This window comes from Pagrus major, chromosome 5 (assembly GCF_040436345.1).
Source record: "Pagrus major chromosome 5, Pma_NU_1.0".
Lineage (NCBI taxonomy): Eukaryota > Metazoa > Chordata > Actinopteri > Spariformes > Sparidae > Pagrus > Pagrus major.
Window position 1 is genome coordinate 2,927,338 of NC_133219.1, and position 22,308 is coordinate 2,949,645.

The 22,308-nt window shown below is 40.2% G+C and overlaps 1 protein-coding gene across 1 annotated transcript in view; it reads right to left on the reverse strand.

The window, feature by feature from the left end:
- The window catches only part of cacna1ba (calcium channel, voltage-dependent, N type, alpha 1B subunit, a), a 176,138-nt gene that overhangs the window by 120,604 nt on the left and 33,226 nt on the right, over positions 1–22,308 (reverse strand). Inside the window, 3 exon segments of the mRNA XM_073465321.1 lie at positions 13,970–14,157; positions 17,332–17,484; positions 19,528–19,619. Of these exon segments, the coding sequence (XP_073321422.1) occupies positions 13,970–14,157; positions 17,332–17,484; positions 19,528–19,619 (433 nt within the window).

Sequence of the window (22,308 nt, forward strand, 5' to 3'; positions counted from 1 at the left end):
GAAATACAAGGAGACACTGCACGGAATGGGGGTTTTCATTTTCTTTTCCATTTATCTTCTTGTGCACTGATTTGGTTAGCTGAACAGCCAATCAGAGTTAATTCTCTCACTGACTTGCTCCCCTGCCTACTCAAGATGATCAGCTGATAATGCTGCCGACAATGGACGACTACTACCAACAGTGCAGGATACACGGCAACAATTGGGCGACAAGAAGAGCACAGGAACTGTCAAAAAATTGGAAGTCCACTGACAAAAACATCCTTATGATTAGGATATTTGCAGGACATCCATGTTTAAAGTTAACATAAATGAGTAATTATGTTCAGAGAGCTTATAATGTGTCAGTATTAGTAGATAGTAAATGACAAGTCCCACTGAAACTCTTTACCATAGGCTACAGGTATGGACAAAATAACAAATAAATACATGGAAATAGTATGTAGAAAGATGAAAATCATGGTGATATGTGATGGCAATGGCAATATGTGATTTCAGACAATGGGCATTATTTTTCTGCACTCTCAGAGCCTCAACTTTCAGTTTATCTCCCAGGTGTGGGAACCTGGTGAGATTTGTTCCCATTCACACACAAGAGGATTAGTGAGGTCCAGCACTGATGTGGATGATAAGGTCTGGCTCACAGTCAGAGTTTTAGTTCATCCCAGAGATGTAGGGTGGGGTTGAGGTCAGGTCTCTGTGCAGGTCAATCAATAATATTGTTCTGTATTAAAATTTCCCTTCATTGGAGGGAAATTCAGCCCAAGAGAAGCAGGCCCACCCTACAAGTACACAAAAGCATGTAGACAGGAGTGCCCACATACTTTTGGACACTACTGTATACTGTCATATACTTTAAGAGAAACACATTGCTTTGTGGTTTCAAAGGCATTACAGCTTTGCATCCTGATGGTCTGGAGACAACATCCAGACCTCAGAAGACCCTTCATCATAGAAGTGCTGATTGGAGCAAAGCTTCTTCTACTCATTTAGCTGTGACTCTTAAGAGAAAAAAGACAGGCTTCACTGCTATAATGGATGATATTATCACTTTACTCTGTCTCTACTGTCAAATCACTGGCTCCCTTTGGAAGTACAAGGCAATAAAATGGGTATTGGCGTTGGTGTGGAGGACAGGTGTGCTTATTTGTGTGTGGTTTGCTGGTGAAGCACTAATGACAGAAGCGGCAGTCACAATGTGAGGCTCATGTTCTCCATTGTGACTTCCACCCTGCCTGAGGGCTTTCTACTGTATTAATGTTTACAGAATTCTTTACAGTAGGCACTCATGCTCAGATAATTGCTTCGGGAGGTTAATTTGATTGCTGGAAATTGTCTGCTGATGCGCTCATTTACTGAAAACCATTGTGAGGCTTTCCTATCATTCAGAAGCGTGTGTTAATTTCTAAATGTGCTCATTGTCTCTCAGATAAAGGGAGATTCTCATGACTGTTTTTTAACTAAGCAGCACTATAATTGCACATCCACACAATTGAGGTATAAAGCAGCTTAATTAGAGGGTAAAACGCTCACATAAAGTATGACATGCAAGACTGAGTACCAATGACAGGAGGATAAGCAAGAACAATCAGTGGAGGAAAAAATGTTTTAAAAAAAGGTCAATATATTTGAAAACAGCAGCTTTTCAAGATCAGGATTAATTTGTAATTACGCAACACAAGATTGTATAATGAAGTTTCAGTTCTAGTTCTCTAAGCTACACACACACACACACACACACAAACACACACACACACACAAACTAAACAGACAAACAAAAAAATAATCAAGACACAAGAATGAACAACTCAAGGTAGAGTGTTGAGGATGAGTTCAGGAGTCTCACAGCCTGAGGAAAGAAGATGCTCTGCAGTCTGTAGATCAGGTCTATTCAACTCCAGCCTGCGGATTAAATCAGACCAGCCTGCCGATCAGTTCTGTTTACAATTAAATACAATTTAAAACCAAAATATTTGGAATGATTGACATTTCTGCCACAATAAATCCTTCAAACCAGCAAGGTGCATTCTTGCTGTTATTGTTGTAGACTAAGTTCATCTTTAACTTTTGCAAACTTTTGTGAAATGTCTGGCCCCTGGGCCCTTAGCTTTCTGAAAATGTGGCCCCCTGAACAATATAGTTGAACAGTCTGGCTGTAGACAATTCCTATGGAGATCTATTTTGTAACCAGAAACACAAGCCACTTCCTGAGAAGTCTCACTGAAATCTCGCCAGAGGTAAGTTGTTGTAGGAAGAGGACAGTGGAGAGTAGGTTGGAGTTTACCTAGAAGAACTGCAATAAGAATTTCATGGCTGACTATTTACATGATTTTGACAAGCCCCTATAGATTACGTTGCAGCCATTGCAGTTGTGTCACTAGCTGAGGAGATCCACCGGCCCGATTCCAAAACTTTTGGTAAGTATGCATCATTTACACACCAAAACATGTTAACAGAGGGCCCATGTTTAAAAATACCAGAATTACCCTTTAGTTTGTTGATAATTTTCTCAAATAATTGATTAGTTAGAAGATTAGAAAATGAAAAAAATGTCCAAAATGACGTCCTCAAATGTCTTGTTTTGTCCACAACCCAAAGATATTCAGTTTACTGTTAAAGAGGACTAAAGAAACTGGAAAATATTCACATTGAAGAGGCTGAAATTACTGTAGTGCATTTTAATTTTTTTTCTTAAAAAATCGATAATTGACATGAAAACAGTTGACTATCAATTAAATAGTTGGCAACTAATCGATTAATCGACAGATCGTTGCAGCTCTAATAATAATCACACTGTAACCTGAACCCAGATAAGCAGCTGGATGGATGGACTTAGTACCTCTGTTTGATATAATGGTATAACTCGTGTCACACTTTTAGAAGCAAAATATGAATCAGAGTATGGTATTAAAAAAGTTATTCTATTATTTATGTCACTTGAATGTGTTCAGAAGGGAATTATCAATCCCGATTGTGGCAGATAAACCCAACTCCAGAGGACTGAAGAATCCATTTGAGTTTAAATGACTTGTTAAGATTAATCTCAGCATGCTGAGGTTCTATTGACCCAAACTTCCAGTATCCAAGATAACAACATTATGGTCTCTGGTGGGGAGGGTGCAGCTACACAGTCTGGATTCGGTTGCCACAACTGGTTATGCCTCTCCTGTCAACAACCTCCATTCTTGTTCCCCATTGCTGATGTGGATACTTACTGTGTGGTGTCCAGATGCTTATTCCTAATGCTCCAGGAACTATTTGAAGTAGACTTCTGCCATACGTACAGTGAAGTCCCTCTCTACCTGACTGTTTTTCATATTTAACATCTGGCCTTTCAGTTAATGGGGACTGTAAATGAGGGTAGTGTGACAAACTTCCTGGATCTGTCCCGTTAAAAGTCTGCCAATCTGTATTTAAGACTTCACTGTAAAAAACAGCACACAGCCGACAGAGAGTAGTAAAGCTGCTGCATAGTGGATGACACATGTGGACACAGCTTGATGTGATTCCTTGATTTATTCTCCAGCGCAAGGGTACATTTCTAAATCGAACACATTTGAATGATATTCAGTTTCCTCACAGAATAACAGTGATTAATATCTGATATTATTGGTAATGCTAGTGTACCAACATGAACTCTGTGAGTGTTTGCAAATCCTTCATTTGAATACAGTACAAAGACAAGATATTTCTATTCAAACTGTTAAACTTTACTGTTTTTTGTAAATATACACTCATTCTGAACTTGAAGCCTGCAACACGTTGAATCTTTTTTCAAAAAGATGACACACGGGCAGGTTACGGATTATAGATGGTGACACCACTACATTTCTTGCAATTGTGCATTGAAAAAATGTTCTTCAACTGTTGGACTATTTGCCAACAGTTCACAAAGTGATGAACCTCGCCCCATCTATGCATGTAAACAACGGAGCCTTTAGATGATGGCTGCCCCTTTCTTACCCAATCATGATCCTATCACCTGTTACCAATGAACCTGTTTACCTGTGGAATGTTCCAAACAGGTGTTTCTGAAGCGATCCACAACTGTCACAGTCTTTTGCTGCTTCTATGCCAACTTGTGTGAAACATGGCAGTGTTTCCCACACATATGCTGTTTTTATCTGCGATCAATTAACTATGTGATCTGCCCTCCCTCTTTTTTCTCCCCTCTACTGTCAATCATACACTGCAGACAGAGAGAGAAGCTCTCTGGTGTTACATCCCTCCTGTAAACACACTGATTGTGATGCAACCTCTCCTATTTAATGTAGGCCTATTTATGCTGTTGTTTTGTACATACGAACTGTTATGACAACGGAATCTTGGGTGAAAAAATCCAGAATGCCAGTAGTTTTTTTTGGGCAACTTTCTAAAACATTTACTGTTGAAGTAGAAAGCCAAAAGAAAGGCGAGGCCAGCCAGTGTGTGTGTATTAAGGTAGACAAATACAGCAGCACTATGTGATGTAGGCAAACTCGTAAAACAATAAGGAAAGTTGATTTTTTTGAAGATCACATTCTGTTTTAATTTACGTTTTACACAGTGGTCCAACTTCAGGAATCAGGGTTGTATTAACAAGATATTCATGGTCACCAGAGGATGAAGCTCAGTGACTTTAGTCATTCCATGAGTTTTCATCTTGCGCCATAATCAAATGAAATGACAGGGTAAATATAGTGTGTTCTTAAATATTCACTCCAGTGCGCACTCCAGCACAAACTAGACAGTTCATAAATTGGGAGCGCTGTTATAATATACTGTTCCATTGTTTAGAGCACCGCGCTCTGGGAGCAGCAGAGTGCACTCTGGGCAATGCCCTTTAACTGAAGTTATCTTTTATGAGGCTTTTCTGGTTAAAAAATGGTTTAATTAAAAAATCTAAAGAAAGCCGATACTGAGCCTGGAGTTTAATTTGCAATTATAATTCATCATGTATTTATCTTAGCATGTTTATTTCACAAGTTACCCTTCACAGTTTTTTATATCCAGATAATGTACATATGCACATTATCTACGCATTTATGGTTAACAACAACAGTTGACATTTGAAGCTAGCTTTGTAAAATTGGTATCTGTTATCCTTTATAAAAACTCAATTTAATTAGCTTTCTTGATTAGGAACAGGAAGGGAAGGGGTTGGAGATCTATGATGAACTGCTGCCAGTGAATCCCTACACAAAGGCACTGTATTACAGAAGTGGAATAATCTGGCATAATGTAGCTCTGAACTGGAAGTGGCTGCACAGGACTGGGTGTAGTAGTGCATTAGCTGCTGTCGGGACAAGGCTGCCTCAGACTTTGGCTCACAGAATGGAGAGAGCACACAAGGCAATAGAAAAGCCATTAGTAGCTCTGTTCTGCCCCTACAAGTGTTAGCCTGAGGACAGCCATCAGTTCAACAGCAGTACCACACCCATACTGCCCAACACACTGCAGACAGACCGGAAAATAACAGGTGCTGACTCACACAAACACACTCAACCAGTTTCATGTGTGAGACTGCTGATACTGCTGCACCTTAATGAAATATATCTTTATATTTGATCTTTTTCATTTTAAAGAATTACAGTATTGCAAGGAAGCAGTATTTCCTCCACTCAATATATCTTTGAGCACACTGAGGAGACAGGGAGAGACTGGGGTTGTAGCAGTACTGGACGATGAGTAGCAGTGAATGGTCTGCACTGTATCTTGTGTTGCTTTCCTCCAGCTGCCTTGTAAACATCCTGCTCCCCAGAGCTACGTCTGATAGCATCTGAAAGTCGGCCTGCTGTTTACAGGTGAGTGGATACTGTGTCACCAGGGGGAACTCATGCAACTAACCCTAACTATCCCTGACAAGCACTGAAAAGGCTAGTGAAACCAACAGTGCACTGTCCTGTGTGTAACAGGGCATACTGCGACTCTGGGAGGCTCAGTGCAACATTGAAACATACCAGACCACAGCAGGCAAGGGGACATGTACTGTAATACAATATGGAGAGTTACTGCAGAAAATTACAACTATAAGCATGCACACTCTGTGTTGCGGTTTATGAGATTAATACTTAAAGGGACAGTTCACCCCAATATCAGATATAAATTTCTTTCTCTCTTACCTGTAGTGCTTTTTATCCATCTAGATTGTTTTGGTGTGCTTTGGAAATATGGGCATTAGAGATGTCTGCCTTCTCTCCATTATAATGGAACTAGATGGCACTCGGCTTGTGGTGCCCAAAGTGCCAAAAAAAAAAAAAAATGTCAACAGTAATGTCACTTTCCAGAAACCATGACCCAGTTACTCAAGATAATCCACAGACCCTCCAACCCCCAACTGTATCACCATGCAGAAGGAAGTATGCATCTACTGACGGTATGGGATATAAACATTTATGGTGTCCTCTTCTGAGCTGAGCTGTAACGTTAGCCAGCTTAGTTAGCTTAGTTAGATAGCCTCTCGTCCAAAACAATCTAGATGGATTAATAGCACTACAGGTAGAGGCCTGTGTTCCTCCGGCTCTTCTCTTTTAGCTGTTCCACAAAGCAGAACTAAAACATTCGGTGATGCTGCTTTCAGCTGTTGCAGTCCGAGCTGTTGGGACAGCCTGCTGGAGGATCTGAAAGGGACTGGAAGTATTTATAGTTTTAAACGTAAACTCAAAACCTAAATCTATTCAGTCTGGCTTTTATGAAGTGTCTTAAACTTCATAAAAGCAATGATTGATTGATTTATTCACTTGCACTGATAAACATACACAAACCTCACAACAAAAAGAATTTGGAGAGCATTCACTTGACTTATAGCTGCATTTCATCAACACATCTGACAACAGACTGCCACTTACTGCTCATCTCTACATGCATTGTATTTACTATAACGTTATCATACTATTGTCCTTCTTTTATCTCTCACTGGTATTTGTAGCATTTACATCTGACAGCACCAGAGTCCAGAGAAATTGAAACATAAAACTCCATGAACAAATTCACACCTACATCTAACATCTCTGGATATCTTATCTAAATGATGACATCCGATCACCTGCTTCTGTATTGACACCTGATATTATTATCAATATCATATCTCAATTCCACCTGCTCTGCCAGACCACCTCCAGACATAGATCCAGTAACATTCAGAATGTGCCTATATGATGCTTCACACACGCTTCAGTCAGAATCAGACAAATCAAGAGGGTATCTTTCAAAGTAACATATCAGCCATATCAATAGTAGTAGTAGTAAAATTGTAATTTAAGTATAAAGAGAATTTCATAATACAACAACTGTAACTTTAGAAGACACTCACTTAATTAGAAATGCAGACTTGTCAATCTTCATATTAGCTTAGTTTGAACCTAAAAGAGGACAGTGGATGTTGTTCCCAATCACTTTCATTTAAATCCCATCTGAAAGAGAGTTTTCAGGACCACTATGGTGAGAAGGAATGATGGAAACAACCAGTAACTCCAAGTACATATGGGGATGTGGGTATACCAAGCAGAAGCTTTTGTGTATTTGCATTACTGAATATATTGGGGACATAGTGTATGGATATTTTATTAAGACAAAATTCATGTTAAGTTCTCACTCTTGTTATTTCCTTTTTATTGGGACATATTGGTTTCAGGAAACAGGTGTGTACCGAAAGTACATAAAAACAGGAAACAGATGTTTTCCTGTAATCACATCATAATTGGTTGATTCTGTATAAAGAGAATGTACACTCATACTAAGTTTCAGTTTTTTTGCAACTAAACTCCTTCGAACACACAAGCTGCATCTTCTGCATTTTTCCTGAAGAATACTTTATCTACAACAAAGCAGGGAAAATCAGGTGTGATAGTGAAATGATACTCATTTAACTTATGAGTCCCACAACAGCAACCCCACCTCCCATTTCACTCTAAATATTCCTATTTAATCTGGAAAGAGGGGGGTCGTCTAAACCTAAAACATATTCACCCAAAATATTTATGGGCTGGTGTTAATCACCTGACACTCTGCTGACACCTTGATATCTTTACCATGGGTTTTATGAATAACATTGTTTGCTAAGAAAAAAGAGCTATGTTAAAGGTTGCTGTTGTTGAAACTGTAAATGGACCTTGTTAAATTCAATACAGAGCTGTGAAGGTATAAGAGGGAGCTTTTGACCTTTGTATTGAGCTGACCTTTTTGACTTTTATATTTTTGTATTCTTGTGAACTGAAACCATGAAACCTTAATAAAACTAGGTTGTATTATGTACATCCCAACCTTTAGTCAGGAATGAGGTCATCTCACTCGACTCCCTGTGATGACGGTAGATTAACTTCAAAGTCGTTTTAAATTTAAGAACAGAACCTGCTGAAGCTGAGTGTCACTGAGTTTTGACTTGGTTGTGTGATTGTGGAGATTACACATTTGCGGGATGTTGATACTCAGCTTTTATGTGATTTGGGTTTATTATTATGAAGTTTATTCAGCCCAAAATTCATATTATTTGGATGATTCAACACCAAATCTTCTCTGCTCTTAGGGTTGACTCTTTAATTTCTAACCCTAAATCCTTACTGTACTGTATGTTCATCTCCAATATCAGTGTCAATTTAAAGGTTTTCTACACACAGAGCTGAGACAAAGCATAAAAAGGCGAGAGCACCTGTCAGAAACCAGAGTTTATGTCTAAGAGGTCTTGGGGGTCTCCTAATGAGAAACTGACGGACTGAGTTTTTTGCATCAGAGAGCCACAGCTTTGGCAGAGACAGACGAGGGCCCATTGGGCCATGATGGATGGCCACTCTGATGATGAGGACACAGCCAGGTCCCACGGCGGCAGGAAACGAGACAGGCGTCACTCCTCCCTTGAAAATTCAATCAGAGAATCCACCAATCATATTCAGCCAAAACAGCAACCTCAACCCGCATGGTCAGAGCGCATTACCAGTCTGTCAGTGATCCAAAAGACAGGAAAAAGAGCTGTCTGATGATGGATGACAGAATGACCCTCACCCCCAATCCTTTACAGCCCATATGGACTAATTCTGGATTAACACCTCAGTTTAATGGGGATTATTCATCATGTTAATGACACCAACGGCTGATACTTATAGAGCAAAGGTCTTAAATCTTCATCGTGGATATGTCATCATGGATATGTCAATGAGAAGTGTTAGACCATGAACTGGAATCAACATGACCAGTAGGACCATCAACTCCATAATCAAGAGGTAGAATGAGGACTTCAGAAAAAGCTCATTTTCTATTGTAAGCCTCACACTTTTAGTCTACTTTTGTCCTGTCAACGAGACTACTGTAACCTTGGACAAGTGACCAAGCTGTGTGCTCTCTCTCCCTCTCTCTACTTGTCCTCTCTTTTCATTCAGACTTCTCTCAGCCATCAGCTCTCCTTGGACCTCTCTCTCTCTGCTGGCTGTCAATGCCTCATTCCAGATGTTTTTGATCTTCATCCTCCAGAAGATCCAGCCTCTCTTCTTGTCTCTTTTTGTTATGTTCTCCTATCCGTGTGTTTGTGTGCACAATTCATCTGTATCTGTAATTTTTGTCATCATGAATTGTTCATACTGCGATGTTTTTGTTGGTTTGTTCTTACATGTGACATCTGTTGCACGCCTGCCTGTCCTGGAAAAAGAATCAATCCTCTGTTGCTGTTCCTGAGGTTTCTTCTGTTTTTTTCCCATTAAGGTGGGTTTTTGGGGAGTTTGTCCATATGTAAATCAAGATTCTGTCTTATGCTGTACAGATTGTAAAGCCCCTTGAAGTGAATTATTTATTTGTTATGTTGGCCTGTATGAATGAAACTGACTTGACTGCAGGTTTGATTAATAACTGAAGCATAAATCAAATTTCATCATTCATAGAAAATGTTTCTTTTCATTTTCAGTAATTTATAATTTAATCTGTATCAGGGCTGATATTAAATTCAGTGGAAGGAGGAGACTATTGTCTTTCAGCAGAAAATACATTTTAGTCAAATATCAGCTTCTGTGAGGCTGTGTGTCAGGTAGAAAGTATATTCTGACATTACATATTGACATCATTTCCACTTTGCCTAAATATATGCTTACATATATACAGTATGCTACTAAATTATTTCTTCAAAGAGACATTCTCACCATAACCTGAATTATTACCTCCTGCAAGCAGGTAATAATTAGGGTTATGGTCCGTTTGTTTGGGTGGTTGGTTTCTCAGCAGGATTACACAAAAACCACTGGACACATTTCCAAGAAAACTGGATGGAGGATGGATGTCTGGCCAGAATAGACCCCATTCATTTTTGGTGTGGATCTGGACATTTTTCTCACTTTTTTTACATTGTGAGATAGGGTGTTTTCCACATTTGTATTTATTTCTCATGGATAATGCATGGATCTTGATTTACAAAAATAATAAAAATCCGGCATATTAAGGCAGCTGGTAACTAGGAGTGAGTATTATTTGATGCAGATCCTAGATCTGGTGATCTTAAATTAAAGTTAAGCAGTTATGGATGCTTTACAGTTTAGATTGATACAGGGTTATTGATTTTGATATTAGATTAGGCTTGATTCAATTAAAGGGGACTGTTGGGCCTTGGCGGAGGTATGCACTCTTCTGAGTGCCATTCTAGCTACATAGTGAATTTACAAACAGAGTTTCAATAAATGCAGATATAAATAATTAATAAAGCGTTACTGGCTTATATGCTGTCACTTTACATGATGGGTTAGAGGAAGGAAGTCTAATTCTTCTAAAGACAAGTTCCCTCGATTCCTCTCTCTTGTCCTCGTGTCTTACATGTATGTACTGTAGGACAGACAGAGATGAGTATGAGATGCATTTAAGACAAATGAGAAGCATTCTTTAACGCTTATAATTAGAGTTGTTCTGATTCTGATACCAGTATCAGAAATGCTGCCAATACTGCCGCGAATACGTGAGCCTATGAACCAATCCGATACCACGTAATTTAGAAAAGGGACCGTGCTACTTCCCAGTTAGCCGGAAATCAATTCTTCTTCTCTGCTCTAAAAGCCAACACAGGAAGTTGCGCTGTGCTGCTCCTGGCAACTACTGTTTTTAGAGCGGTGAAGAAGAAGTTGATTTCGCTTGAGTCAGATGGAGCTACCAACATGTCAGCTATTTGGCAATATGTTACTTTGGATAACTCCACCAGTAAAACAGCCACATGTTCAGTATGCAAGGTTGTAATTTGAAGGGGCGGCACGAGTGTTGCCAATTTCAACACCAGCAACCTTATAAAGCATTTGAAGACGCATCATGAGAAAGAGCACGACGAAACTGCTCTCCCCAAACTTGAGACAGTGAGGGAACACATTTCATGTAGGCTGAAAGACATGCAGGCAATCAGCTTTACTAGTGCCCCAAAAGACATGTGCCTCATGTCTTTGTCTGAGTCTGCACACTGGGTGGACACAGTATCGCCATCAACATTTGCCCTTCAAAGCGCACTGCTGCATGCAAACGAGTTTCGTGAGTAAGTTTTAAGGGAATTATTTCTTCCTAGATTTATTTAAGTTGCTGTTGCACTACTGTTTTAAACTGTTCTATTTAAAAAGTGGCTGCACTTTAACATGTTTTTTTTAAAGGAAATGTCATTTATTCCTAGATTTCTTTATTGTTCTTTTTCGGTTATGACTGACTTAATAAGATAAGATAATGAAAGAATGTTGTATGGCAATCATTCTTTGCAAGGTTTTACCTGAGCCAGGCTATACAACAATGATACTTATCATATCACATCCATACAGGGTCAGTAGTATATACAGCTGTTTAACACGCACTGGCATCGGATCAGTACTCGGTACTGGCTGATACCCAAAGTCCACGTATCGGAATCAGTATCAGGAAGGAAAAAGTTGTATCGGAATATCTCAAGATTTCAGTGGTGGTTGATATGGTGACATCAGTGGTTACCAATGGTTAAGGTAAATGCATTTTAATACTTTAGATCCCAGGGCACCTTGATAGCTCACCTGGTAGAGCAGGTGGCCCATGTACTGAGGGTGAGCCCTCAGCAGTTGCCCCAGTTCAATTGTAGCCCATGGCCCTTTGCTGCTTGTCTTCCCCCACTCTCTCCCCCATTTCCTGTCACTCTCTAGGCTGTCAAACAAAGGCTAAAAGTCAAAGAAAAAATGAATAATGAGAGAAACTAAAGTTCCCAGACTGCAGGAATAGGTGTTAGTAACAATGAAAACTACTATGTGGAAAGCCAATTAAAGACGCAGTGGCTAGATATTGATGCAAAAGTCCTGGCCATAAGAATTTGCGCATTTGTGCTTAATCTGCTTTCACTCCTGCTCTTAAGGGTGAAAAAACAGTAGAGTTGGGCCAATGGATGATGCCATTGTCCTTTGCCGATGGCTGACAGCCACAGACTACTAATCCCTGACCATCGTAACGTCTTGATTTAAAAGGCTCCCTATCAGAGAGCACAATTACGTGGCGTGTCCCCTCAGAGTTTCCATAGGGCATGAGTTGTTGTTGTTTATGATGTGTGGGGAGAGGAAATGAAAAGAAGTATGTTGCTGCTCAGTGCATTAACATTACGTCTCCATGTCCTGTTTATTATTTTCTTATAAAACCGGCTCAGTTAGGAGAACCCAAGACACTTTTGTGGTAGCAGTGTTTCTTTTCCTGCGGGCCACTGTTTCTCAGAGTCATTCTGTTTTTATACACAGTTTTCTTAACTTAGCTTCCTTGGCTAGTCGGCCAACGTTGTTTATGCATATGAGGCTGAACAAAGCTGAGTTACGGACATGTGGTGCAGAGACGAGGACGCTTTTAAAGCTGGCACAGGGATGTATGTCAGTGGTAACATTTCCTCTGCAGGATGAGACAGTTGGAGATTCATGTCAGAGCAACGGTGGGAAACAGCGGCGGCTACAGTGGTGAGCTAATATGCAACTGCTGCCTTACGACAACACTGAGGGGACACACTGCCTCAAATTCGTTTTGATGTCATCGTCCATCACAATGTTTCACTGTAGACATCGTCATATGCCGATTTGGCAGACATCGCCCAACCCTAAAAAACAGAGTTAATTTGTAGCTCTGTCCTGCTGTCCATGTCCCTGTGTCCAATAATTGTGTTACAGCGGGGAAACCATTATTTGACATCTAAGAAGCATCAAAGCAGTATCCTCTATCCACCATGCCTTTTCTTTCTCTCAGCAACCAAACTACTATTGATCGCTTTCTACCTCCCTCCTCTTTCACTCTGTTTCTGTTTCCATCTTTCAGCCCTACAAGGGAAAACTCACACAGCCTCTCCCCTCTACAAATATTTAATAATTTAGCCTATTGCATAATTGTTTCAGTGGCATGATATAATACTGACTTTATGAAAATGGCAGATAGGTGTGATTTGCTTCATGCTAGCAGTAAGGCTGCGATGCTGTGGTCCTAATTGGAGCTGCTGTGTGTGAGTCATCCTCCGCAGGCTCTTATGCTTGCCTCTAATCATCCCCCCGAGGAAGGGTGGGAGGGGAAGGAGCAGTCGGGAGGAAAAGCACAGTGTCTCAGCAACGATGCACAGGACAGACTAGCCTGTACATTCACACTGATATTCTCTCCACACACTGGTTTTTAACATCTTTGGCTGAGCAGTGCACTTATCATCAGAACTTTACATAAATACAGTTACAGTTACTGTTGAGTAAGGAATTTAACCAAATGCAACAGTTCTCTCAGACATTCCATCACCAACTCTTCCCAATTAATAAAAGGATATATCTGAGCTAAAGGTAAAAGAATATATAAAAGCTCAAGGATTGATCATCACAGAGGTCTGTGTGGTGATTCAGAGATTCTGAAACCAGGCTGGGCATATAGCTGGTGTGTAACACACTGAAGTTGCAATCTAGAGCCAACAGTTCCTCCCTCCATAACTCAACAGTGCAGCAAACCCCATCCATCTGGTACCCACAGTCCCTAAGAAATAGCATTTAGGCCCACATGTGTCTCCTGTCAGTGGACTCACGTTGTAGAGGATGTCCACCCATCCCTCCATGGTGATGCACTGGAAAACGGTGAGAACAGCAAAGAGGATATTGTCAAAGTTGGTGATACCGAAGCTGGGTCCGATCCAGTACTCCTTACAGGCGGTGCCGTTGCTGCAGGTCCGGGCTGGAGGCTCCAAGCCACATGGGAAATCTGCTGCCTGCTCACCTACAGCCACAAATTCACACATACACACACCACCACATGCACAGAGATTCACACACGGTGAGGCCCTGTAGAGAAGGCTGGGTATGTATTATGTAAAAGTACTTCTCGTGCTAAGATACAGAAAAACATGCCATCTTGTGCATAATATATGAGTCCAACTACAATGATACACAGGATGTTAACAGTTAAGCAGAACACATTTGACCTCATTTCTTGTTTTTATCCACAGTGATTTACAAATACAGTTCGACTGATGCTGGCTCTCCAGAGTTGATACAAACATTAACATGTTGGACTTACCTTTAAATTCTACATCCCACATTCTACAGTAATTATAAGAATTCAGAGCTTATATTCAATAACTTCTCTGTGCACTCCGATCAAAATGTCTGTGTGAACAATATCCACACACACGTGTGTGTGTAGTCTGTTACACAAAACGTATTTTGAATTTTGATTTCTATCAAAAATCACAATCTCTAAATCCAACTACAGCTGCAAAATGAACACACTAGTAGATTTTCAATACAAATGCATTCTGAATATTTGAAACCCTTTCAATACTCATTTTCTACAGTATCAATACTCAGGTACCAGGTCTCACTCTCTCATCTCTCTGACCACAAGTTGACACACACACACACACACACACACACGGCCTCAGCATTGTGACCATTGTGACATTTTTAAAAAAACTCTCTCACAGACTCTTTCTGGAATAACTCAAGTGTGAAGGTTGTGTGCGCAACATAGCAAGTGTGTGGTCAAGAGAGAGAAAAAGGGAGCATGTTTGTGACAGTGAGTAGGAAGTTTACAGTAGCTGTAGCAGTGAGCCAAGCTGCAACCCGCTGATTAAAGTGAAGGGTGTTAGCAACAACAGTTAGCAACAACTTCGACAATTTCATGCCCTCACTGGTGTGTCAATTTTTACCCGCAGTATCAGAAATAGTATCATTTATTTTCTGAGGTACTGTACCAAAAAAGAAATTCCAGTATCGTGACAACACTATAACACACTATAGTAGGCTTTAAATGGTCACATTCTGCTTTTTGGGTTTTTGCCTTTCCTTCATTGTGTTATGAAGCATTTTTGTGCATGTAAAAGGTCTGCAAAGTGAAAAAGCCCAAAGTCCAGGCCAAAGGGAGTGACTCCTGGAATATGCTGCTCCTGCACTGCCTGAAACACCTGGTTTGGAGTCAAGCCTTTACTTTCGTAACTTATGTGCATCACTATATAACAGATGTTATATAAATATATATATATTTATATATATAATAATATATATATTTATATATATAATAATATATATATTTATATATATAATAATATATATATATTTATATATATAATAAAATACATACAGCTGTACCACAGCCATGGTTACCAGCTGTAGTGGCATTATTTTGGATCATACTACCTTGCCCGGCATGACCCTCCCTACTCTGCCTCTGATTGGCTACATCCTGCCTGTTAAGTAATGCACATGTGAAACTTACATCAAAGATTGAACAGAGGCGAGATGTCTCACTCTGTAGCTAAAACTGAGCGTTCAAGACACAGTGTGAGAAGGGATGCTGCAGCAATGCACCATATGAGAAAAAGAATGTGTTTTTTGAATATTAAAGTATGTAAACCTATTCTACTAGGACCCCCCAGAGAAAAGTATGAACCTGAAAATTAGCATTATATGACCTCTTTCAGATCAAAACTAGAAAAACAAGTTATACTGCATGTTTCACAGCTAAATAAAAATATAAGCTCCATTATAGCTTTGCTTTAAGTCTTATGTGGGATGAGAAGGTTTGGACAGAATGCATTCAGTTGCTCTAAATTTGAATATTTAAATTCAAATACAGTTTTTCCATCACAAAGCAGCAACCAAGATGTGTGATGTCCCTGAGAAATGTCAGTAAAACATAAGCAACCAGCTAAAGCTAATTGTACACACTGTCAGTGTGGAAAAGGCAAAGGTCTGTCTGTTTGTTCGTGCCAGTCTGTGGTTCACTCTTGCTTGACATCACACTTAAGGGTAAGATTAGAGTGTTTTAATGGGGCCAGATGGAGTGTTTTTGTTGTTTAAAGTACATTTTATTCCGATGAAAGTATGAAATAACAAAACCTCCCACCAGCTCAATTAGTTACACATCAAGAGGGTGTTTAGACAACTGGAGTACAATGCACAAAGGATGCCCTGATCGGCCTCATGTCCATAGCCATGACAAAGGTCATGATTTCTAGATTCTAAATTAGCTTTAAAAAAAAGCAGGTAGTTAATCACCGGAGTAACCAGCAACTGCTGCTCTTTCCTTGGCTGCAGCTAGCTTCCAGGGCTTATTAGCTCATGGCTCAGTTAGCCGTGGAGCTAGTGGCCCTGGAGTTTGTCTGGACTGGGACCTCTGATCACAGCTGTAGTTGACACATGCAAAGGGGTCCAGCTTAACTTGATTTGGCAGCCTAAGAGTAAACATGGCTGGACACTGAACTGAGACTGAACACAGCCTCAGAGACCAACGGAGGTGATTAACAGCAGCTCTGACCAGGACTGTGACTCCGGGGACAAGAAGACATGGCAGTCGGGGACAGGAGAGGAGAGAGAGAGAGTCGGACATCAACAGCGGATGAAAATGGCGTGGAGAGCAGGAATATTTTCACATCTTACTCTGTGAACTGAGGATTAAGTTGGACCAAACCAGAGGTGATTGTGGAAAGATAAACCAAGACTGTGTTGGAGGCTGATGTTTAGTTTATGTCCAGTTTGAATAAAGTGTGTTTGAGTTAACGAGGCGATTAAGCTCATCTTAGTTCAGTAAAAAGGAGAAACTTGAATTCAGAAAGTGTGCAGTTGTGTTTTCTGTTTAGTTTTTCTTTTCTTGACATTTTGAGAATGTATTTTGCTAATTTATTACAAAAAAGCTAATAGAGCTTGTGAAACATAGCAAATCATCAACAAATCATTGCCGGCGTACATCTCCCAGCTGAAACTCGCCTTTTGCGGTACAAAGTGGTATTACGAGACAGGACGTCTTTGACAGAACGTCAAAACTGTTTCTTCACATTCTGTTGATAATGTTAGTTCACTTTTTGAATGTTTTAAACTAAAATTCTGTTCATATCTTACAAATTGCTCTTTTAACACCAACAACTTGTTTATCCCTTGTCCTCCTCCTGCTTACCTGTGTCTATCCTGAAGCAAGTGCGATGGAATTTGCCCATGTAGAAGTCGAGGCCGATGATGGCGAACATGAGGATGGCAAAGAAGAGCAGCAAGCCGATCTGCAGTAGAGGTACCATAGCCTTCATAATGGACTTCAATACCACCTGAAGACCTGATGCAGACAAGAGAAACATGCTTTTGGAAACACAGGAGACTATTTTATTTTATTTCTTTTTTTAGTTTTGCCTTTACTGGAGAGTAATGGAAGGACTGTCAGGAACCATGGGGAGAGAGAAAGAATTATATGACATGCAGCAAAGTCAAAACCTACTTCACTTCAACCACCTGATGACATATTTTCTTGCTTACACATAGGTTTTCTTAATAAAGCATGCTGAGCTTGATGAAAAAAATCAGGTGTATTTAGGTGGCTGGTATCTATGAGTGAGTACAATCTGATGCGGATCCAAATAAAAATCTGGATCTAGCGGATCTAGTTGGAGCAGTTACTGTTTTCATAAATGTAGCTAGCTATTTATGGTTTCATTCTCAATCTCACTTGAAAAGCTCTCATTGGTCGACTGTTTCTACAACTGAGTTTACAGCCATCAGCGGCCACAGCACCAGACTGATCTGAATGACTGGAAACATCAGAGATGTGGGCAATGATTGAGAGGTCTGGAGCCAGGCTACTGGTTATTGGTGAGGATTATGCCAGAATGACTGGATAAACTTAATGTGTTTCAGACTGTTAAAAAGCAGAGAGGGAATTTTAGCCATTTCTTCATCAACACTTTTGGAATAGATTAATTTCATTTAATGTCATTCATATAGAGTAACTGGTCTAAACTTTAGTCAGAGGTGAATTCTTGATCCTAAGAGTATCTATGATCAAACTCCTTTAAAGTTTCCTAAGAACTCTGTTTACAGTATATAGTAGGTCTAGGTGCTGTATCGTAGGCAACTGGACTTGGTTCAGTTTCTTGAAGACGTTTCACCTCTCATCCAAGAGGCTGTTAAGCTGTCTGGGGAGAGAACTCGGTACAGACAGCTTAACAACCATTCACACCTGGGCTCATCTAGCCCTAGCAACCACCATGAAGGCTATGGAGCTAAATCGGGGTCAAATGTTTTGTACTTGAAAAAGTAAAATTTGAAACTGAAATTTCAAGTTTTGACCTTGCATTTTGAAAAATAATAAACAGTTTTAGCCGTGCAGGATATTCGTGCATGGTGTGCAAATGGAAGTTTGTCACTGACAGCAGTTTTTTCACTGCCAATCATGTGGCGTAGCCGAATCGTTTTAGATCCTACATTCCCTGAAGGCAACATGATAGGGGAAGGTCTGTAGCCTTTTGGTTAAGCTGTCTGTCATGATTCCACACCCCTCTCAGTTGATGCCACGCCCCCCACGCTAGATCAGGGTCAAAAGTGTGAAACTGAAAAAGTAGGATCTGAAACTGAAAAAAAGATTTGAAACAGTAAAAAAACTAAGATCTGAATCTGAAAACATGAAACATGCAACTGAAAGAAATAGGATCCCAAATATCAAAACATATGAAAGTGAAAAATGAAAATAAATGATTTATTCAAAAGAATTACCAGAGTTGATCATAATTATTTTTAACCTGAAAAAACTTTTTGAATTTTGAATACGTTGATGTATTTTTCAAAATTCAAGATCAAAACTTGAAATTTCAGTTTCAAATTTTACTTTTTCAAGTACAAAACATTTGACCCCAATTTAGCTCCATAGAAGGCCGGTTTGACCAACGACCCACAAGTGGCCCTAACGACTCTGAAACTCAGAGCTCACATGTGTCCTTAATGACTCTGTCAGGACACTCCCACACAGAGCTTAAAAGCCTGCAACTCCCCTGCAGTTAGTTAGAACTGAAGAAGCCTCTTGGATGAGAGGTGAAACGTCTTCAACAAACTGAAACAAGTCCAGTTGCCTACGATACAGCACCTAGATTTACCATCACCTGGATGACTGAGAACCTTCATCTACAGTATATAGTAGTGTTTTGCTAGTTATGTTGCAGTGAAAAAAGACATTTCTGCCTTGATTATGTTAAATATCTTGAAAAAAATGTGCAAATCATATGTTCTATTTATATTGACATTATACACAGCATCCTAACTTTTTAGGGAATGGGAGTTAAAGTGGTGACATTAACAGTGATAGACGTGTTAAAATGTGAAGAGAACTTACTTGGAATGCCAGAGACCAGTTTGAGTGGCCGCAGTACTCTCACTGCCCTCAGTGTTCTTAGATCAAAATCAGCCCCCACGGTGGCCAGGATCCTGCACACACAGCAACAGCATTGGCTCAAGATTACAGGTACTTACAGGTGTTACATCATGTTGACTATGCAGATATATGATACAGATATTATTTGTAATATCTTGTCAACACAATTTTAATCAATACTGCAGTCTAAACAGTCTGCATGATGACATTTTTGAGCTTCCAAATGCTGCCAAAACGTGAGCGACCTACAGTCAATACCGTCCCTGAACGCATCCAGTGTAAGCACTGCAGACACAGACAGAGCACTGAAGCTGCTGCTGCAGCTCTGCTGCATGCTGCTGTCACTACATGGACCGTAAGGTACCATCAAATGTTACATTTTTTAAATTTTTTTTAAACAGATAAATATCTACAAATAATACTCATAACATTGCACTGATGAAAAGTATAAATGACATCCAGCTTGAACAGTATTGAATTGCATTGTAAGTGCATTACTGTAACTGAACTGCCACATGTGATATACCCCCAGTATGTTGATGACTGCCCACAGAAAAGTAGCTGAAATCCTGAAGCTTCAACTTCAACTTAGAGATGATTTTCATTTACTTTGGAAATCATTAGTGCACAATGCATCATCAGTGTGAACATCACAAAATACAAAAGTTGGGAAATAAAATATGAGTTTAAATGTGCCACGATATTTGTAACTGTACATTACTGCGTGCATGGAAATGTTTAAAATAACTGAAGGCAGCCTCTTAAATCATAAAATCAAAGTGTATGCACGGTGTGAACCCGCCTGTGTAGGTGCATCTTACTGTCTGAATAATGCGCTCTTTCAATAGCTGCGCTCTTTCAATAGCTGCGCCTTTAGACCAGCTTCTCGTTGGTCTATGGTGCAGTCACTTTCTCCTGCCTCAAGATAGCAAACCACTATCAGTGCTCCTGACCACACCTCATTTTAAGACCAACACACCCAGGGGAGCACAGGTGGGTGCAAGTCCATTTGCTATTTACACAATGTGGGCGCTGGGCATGAAAATAACAACTGCATCGGTCTGAAACTAGCAATGACACTTGTGCCGTGCGCTGCTTTGCACCAAGCTTTAGATAGAGCCTTATTGATTTGTGGACAGTGACAGCTGTTAGCTGGCTTGTCTTGTTGTTTAACATGTTGTGAAATTATATTTACTGTTTGTCAACCATACCCATTGTTATTGACTTAGAATCCTGCTAGCATAACGTTAGCTATCTGGCTAACAGCGGAGACGAAGGATTCAATGAGCTGAGTGGACTAGTTTATCTCCCGTTGCTAAATCGTATCTAAGGTCCGTTCTATTTACTGGAGTAGTGAACAACGTCTTCATTACATGGGAATCTGATGGCGTTACTGCTTATGAAAAAACTTTGTTTTGATCGCAAAGATGTAAAAATATATGTAAATGCTCTTCATGTTTTCTTCTTTGGCAAGTGACCGTGGTATCCGTGGGATAATACCCTTCAAGGTGTCCATTATCAGGAAATGAGTGGATGACGTGCAGAGGATGGTTCAGGCGTCCACGTTGTCCATTAATTCCTGATAATGGACACCTCATTGGGCATTATCCCTGACATGGTGTTATGTAAGTCCATGAGGGACAGGGTATTATGATTATTTGACACAACAGACATTTTAATGTATTCAGAGAGCGCAGTGCTAATTCAGTCCTGCCAGGGCCTCATTGGTACAACCAACCGTTTGCAGTGTGTGCATCAGTCAGGAGTCAACATGTAGAATAGTAATGATCCAGTGTGTTGGTATGCAGAGTGCTGTGCATCAGCGAGGAGGGGCAGGCGAAGGGAGAACAGCGGTTCTAAATGTAAATGTTAATCATTCAGAGCAGAACTTCTTTATAAGCTTTACATGATTGGCTGAGCTGCTTCACAGCAATAACTCTCTCTGTCTGTGTCCCCCTGGGGGGTTCTGCATACTGAAGACAATTCTGCACAAAATCCACCATTCCTCCTGCTCCACACCATCTGCCTGCTCTACACTCTTTACAGTCATGACACTGGGTAAGAGCAGAGAGGGTTTTCTCTTATTAGCCTTCTCATTTTCTATTGCAACAGGAATGTGTAAGGTAAGCCTTACACTTTTGCATTCTTTCATTTGAAGTTCTGTCCAAAGTGACTTTCAAGTGAGGTTCAATCCATACCACAGTAGATCAAAGAGAAGCCTTCGAGAAAAAGTGTCTAAACACGAGCTGCAGTTCCACAGAATAACACAGAAGTGCAGATGAAATGAGATGAGATGTTGAGGGGGAGAGAGATGGAGAGAGAAAGTCATCTTCAATAGATTTTTTAAAACACAAAGGGACTCTGCTGACTGAATTCAGTTCAGTAAGTCAGTCTACCACCGAGGGAGCACACAGGAAGAGGATGGAGTGTGGAGATTTCCTGCCGGGCACTGATGGTAGGACACTGTGGTGAAGCTGTGAGAATGAGGGGTAGGGGAGGTGAAGAATAAAGACAGAGTAGGAGAGGAGAGATGGAGGAATGTAGAAGAAGAAGAAAAAGAAAATTATAGAGGGTGAACATCATGGAGAAGCAGAGGGTTAAAGGAGGTAAAAAGAAAAATATATAAGGGAGATGGTGAAAAGGGAGAAGGAACATGAGATGAGGCAACAGAGAATGGAGGGATGGAAAAAAAGATGATGGAGGTAAGGAGGAGCTTAAGGGAAGGAAGATAGACCAGGAGAT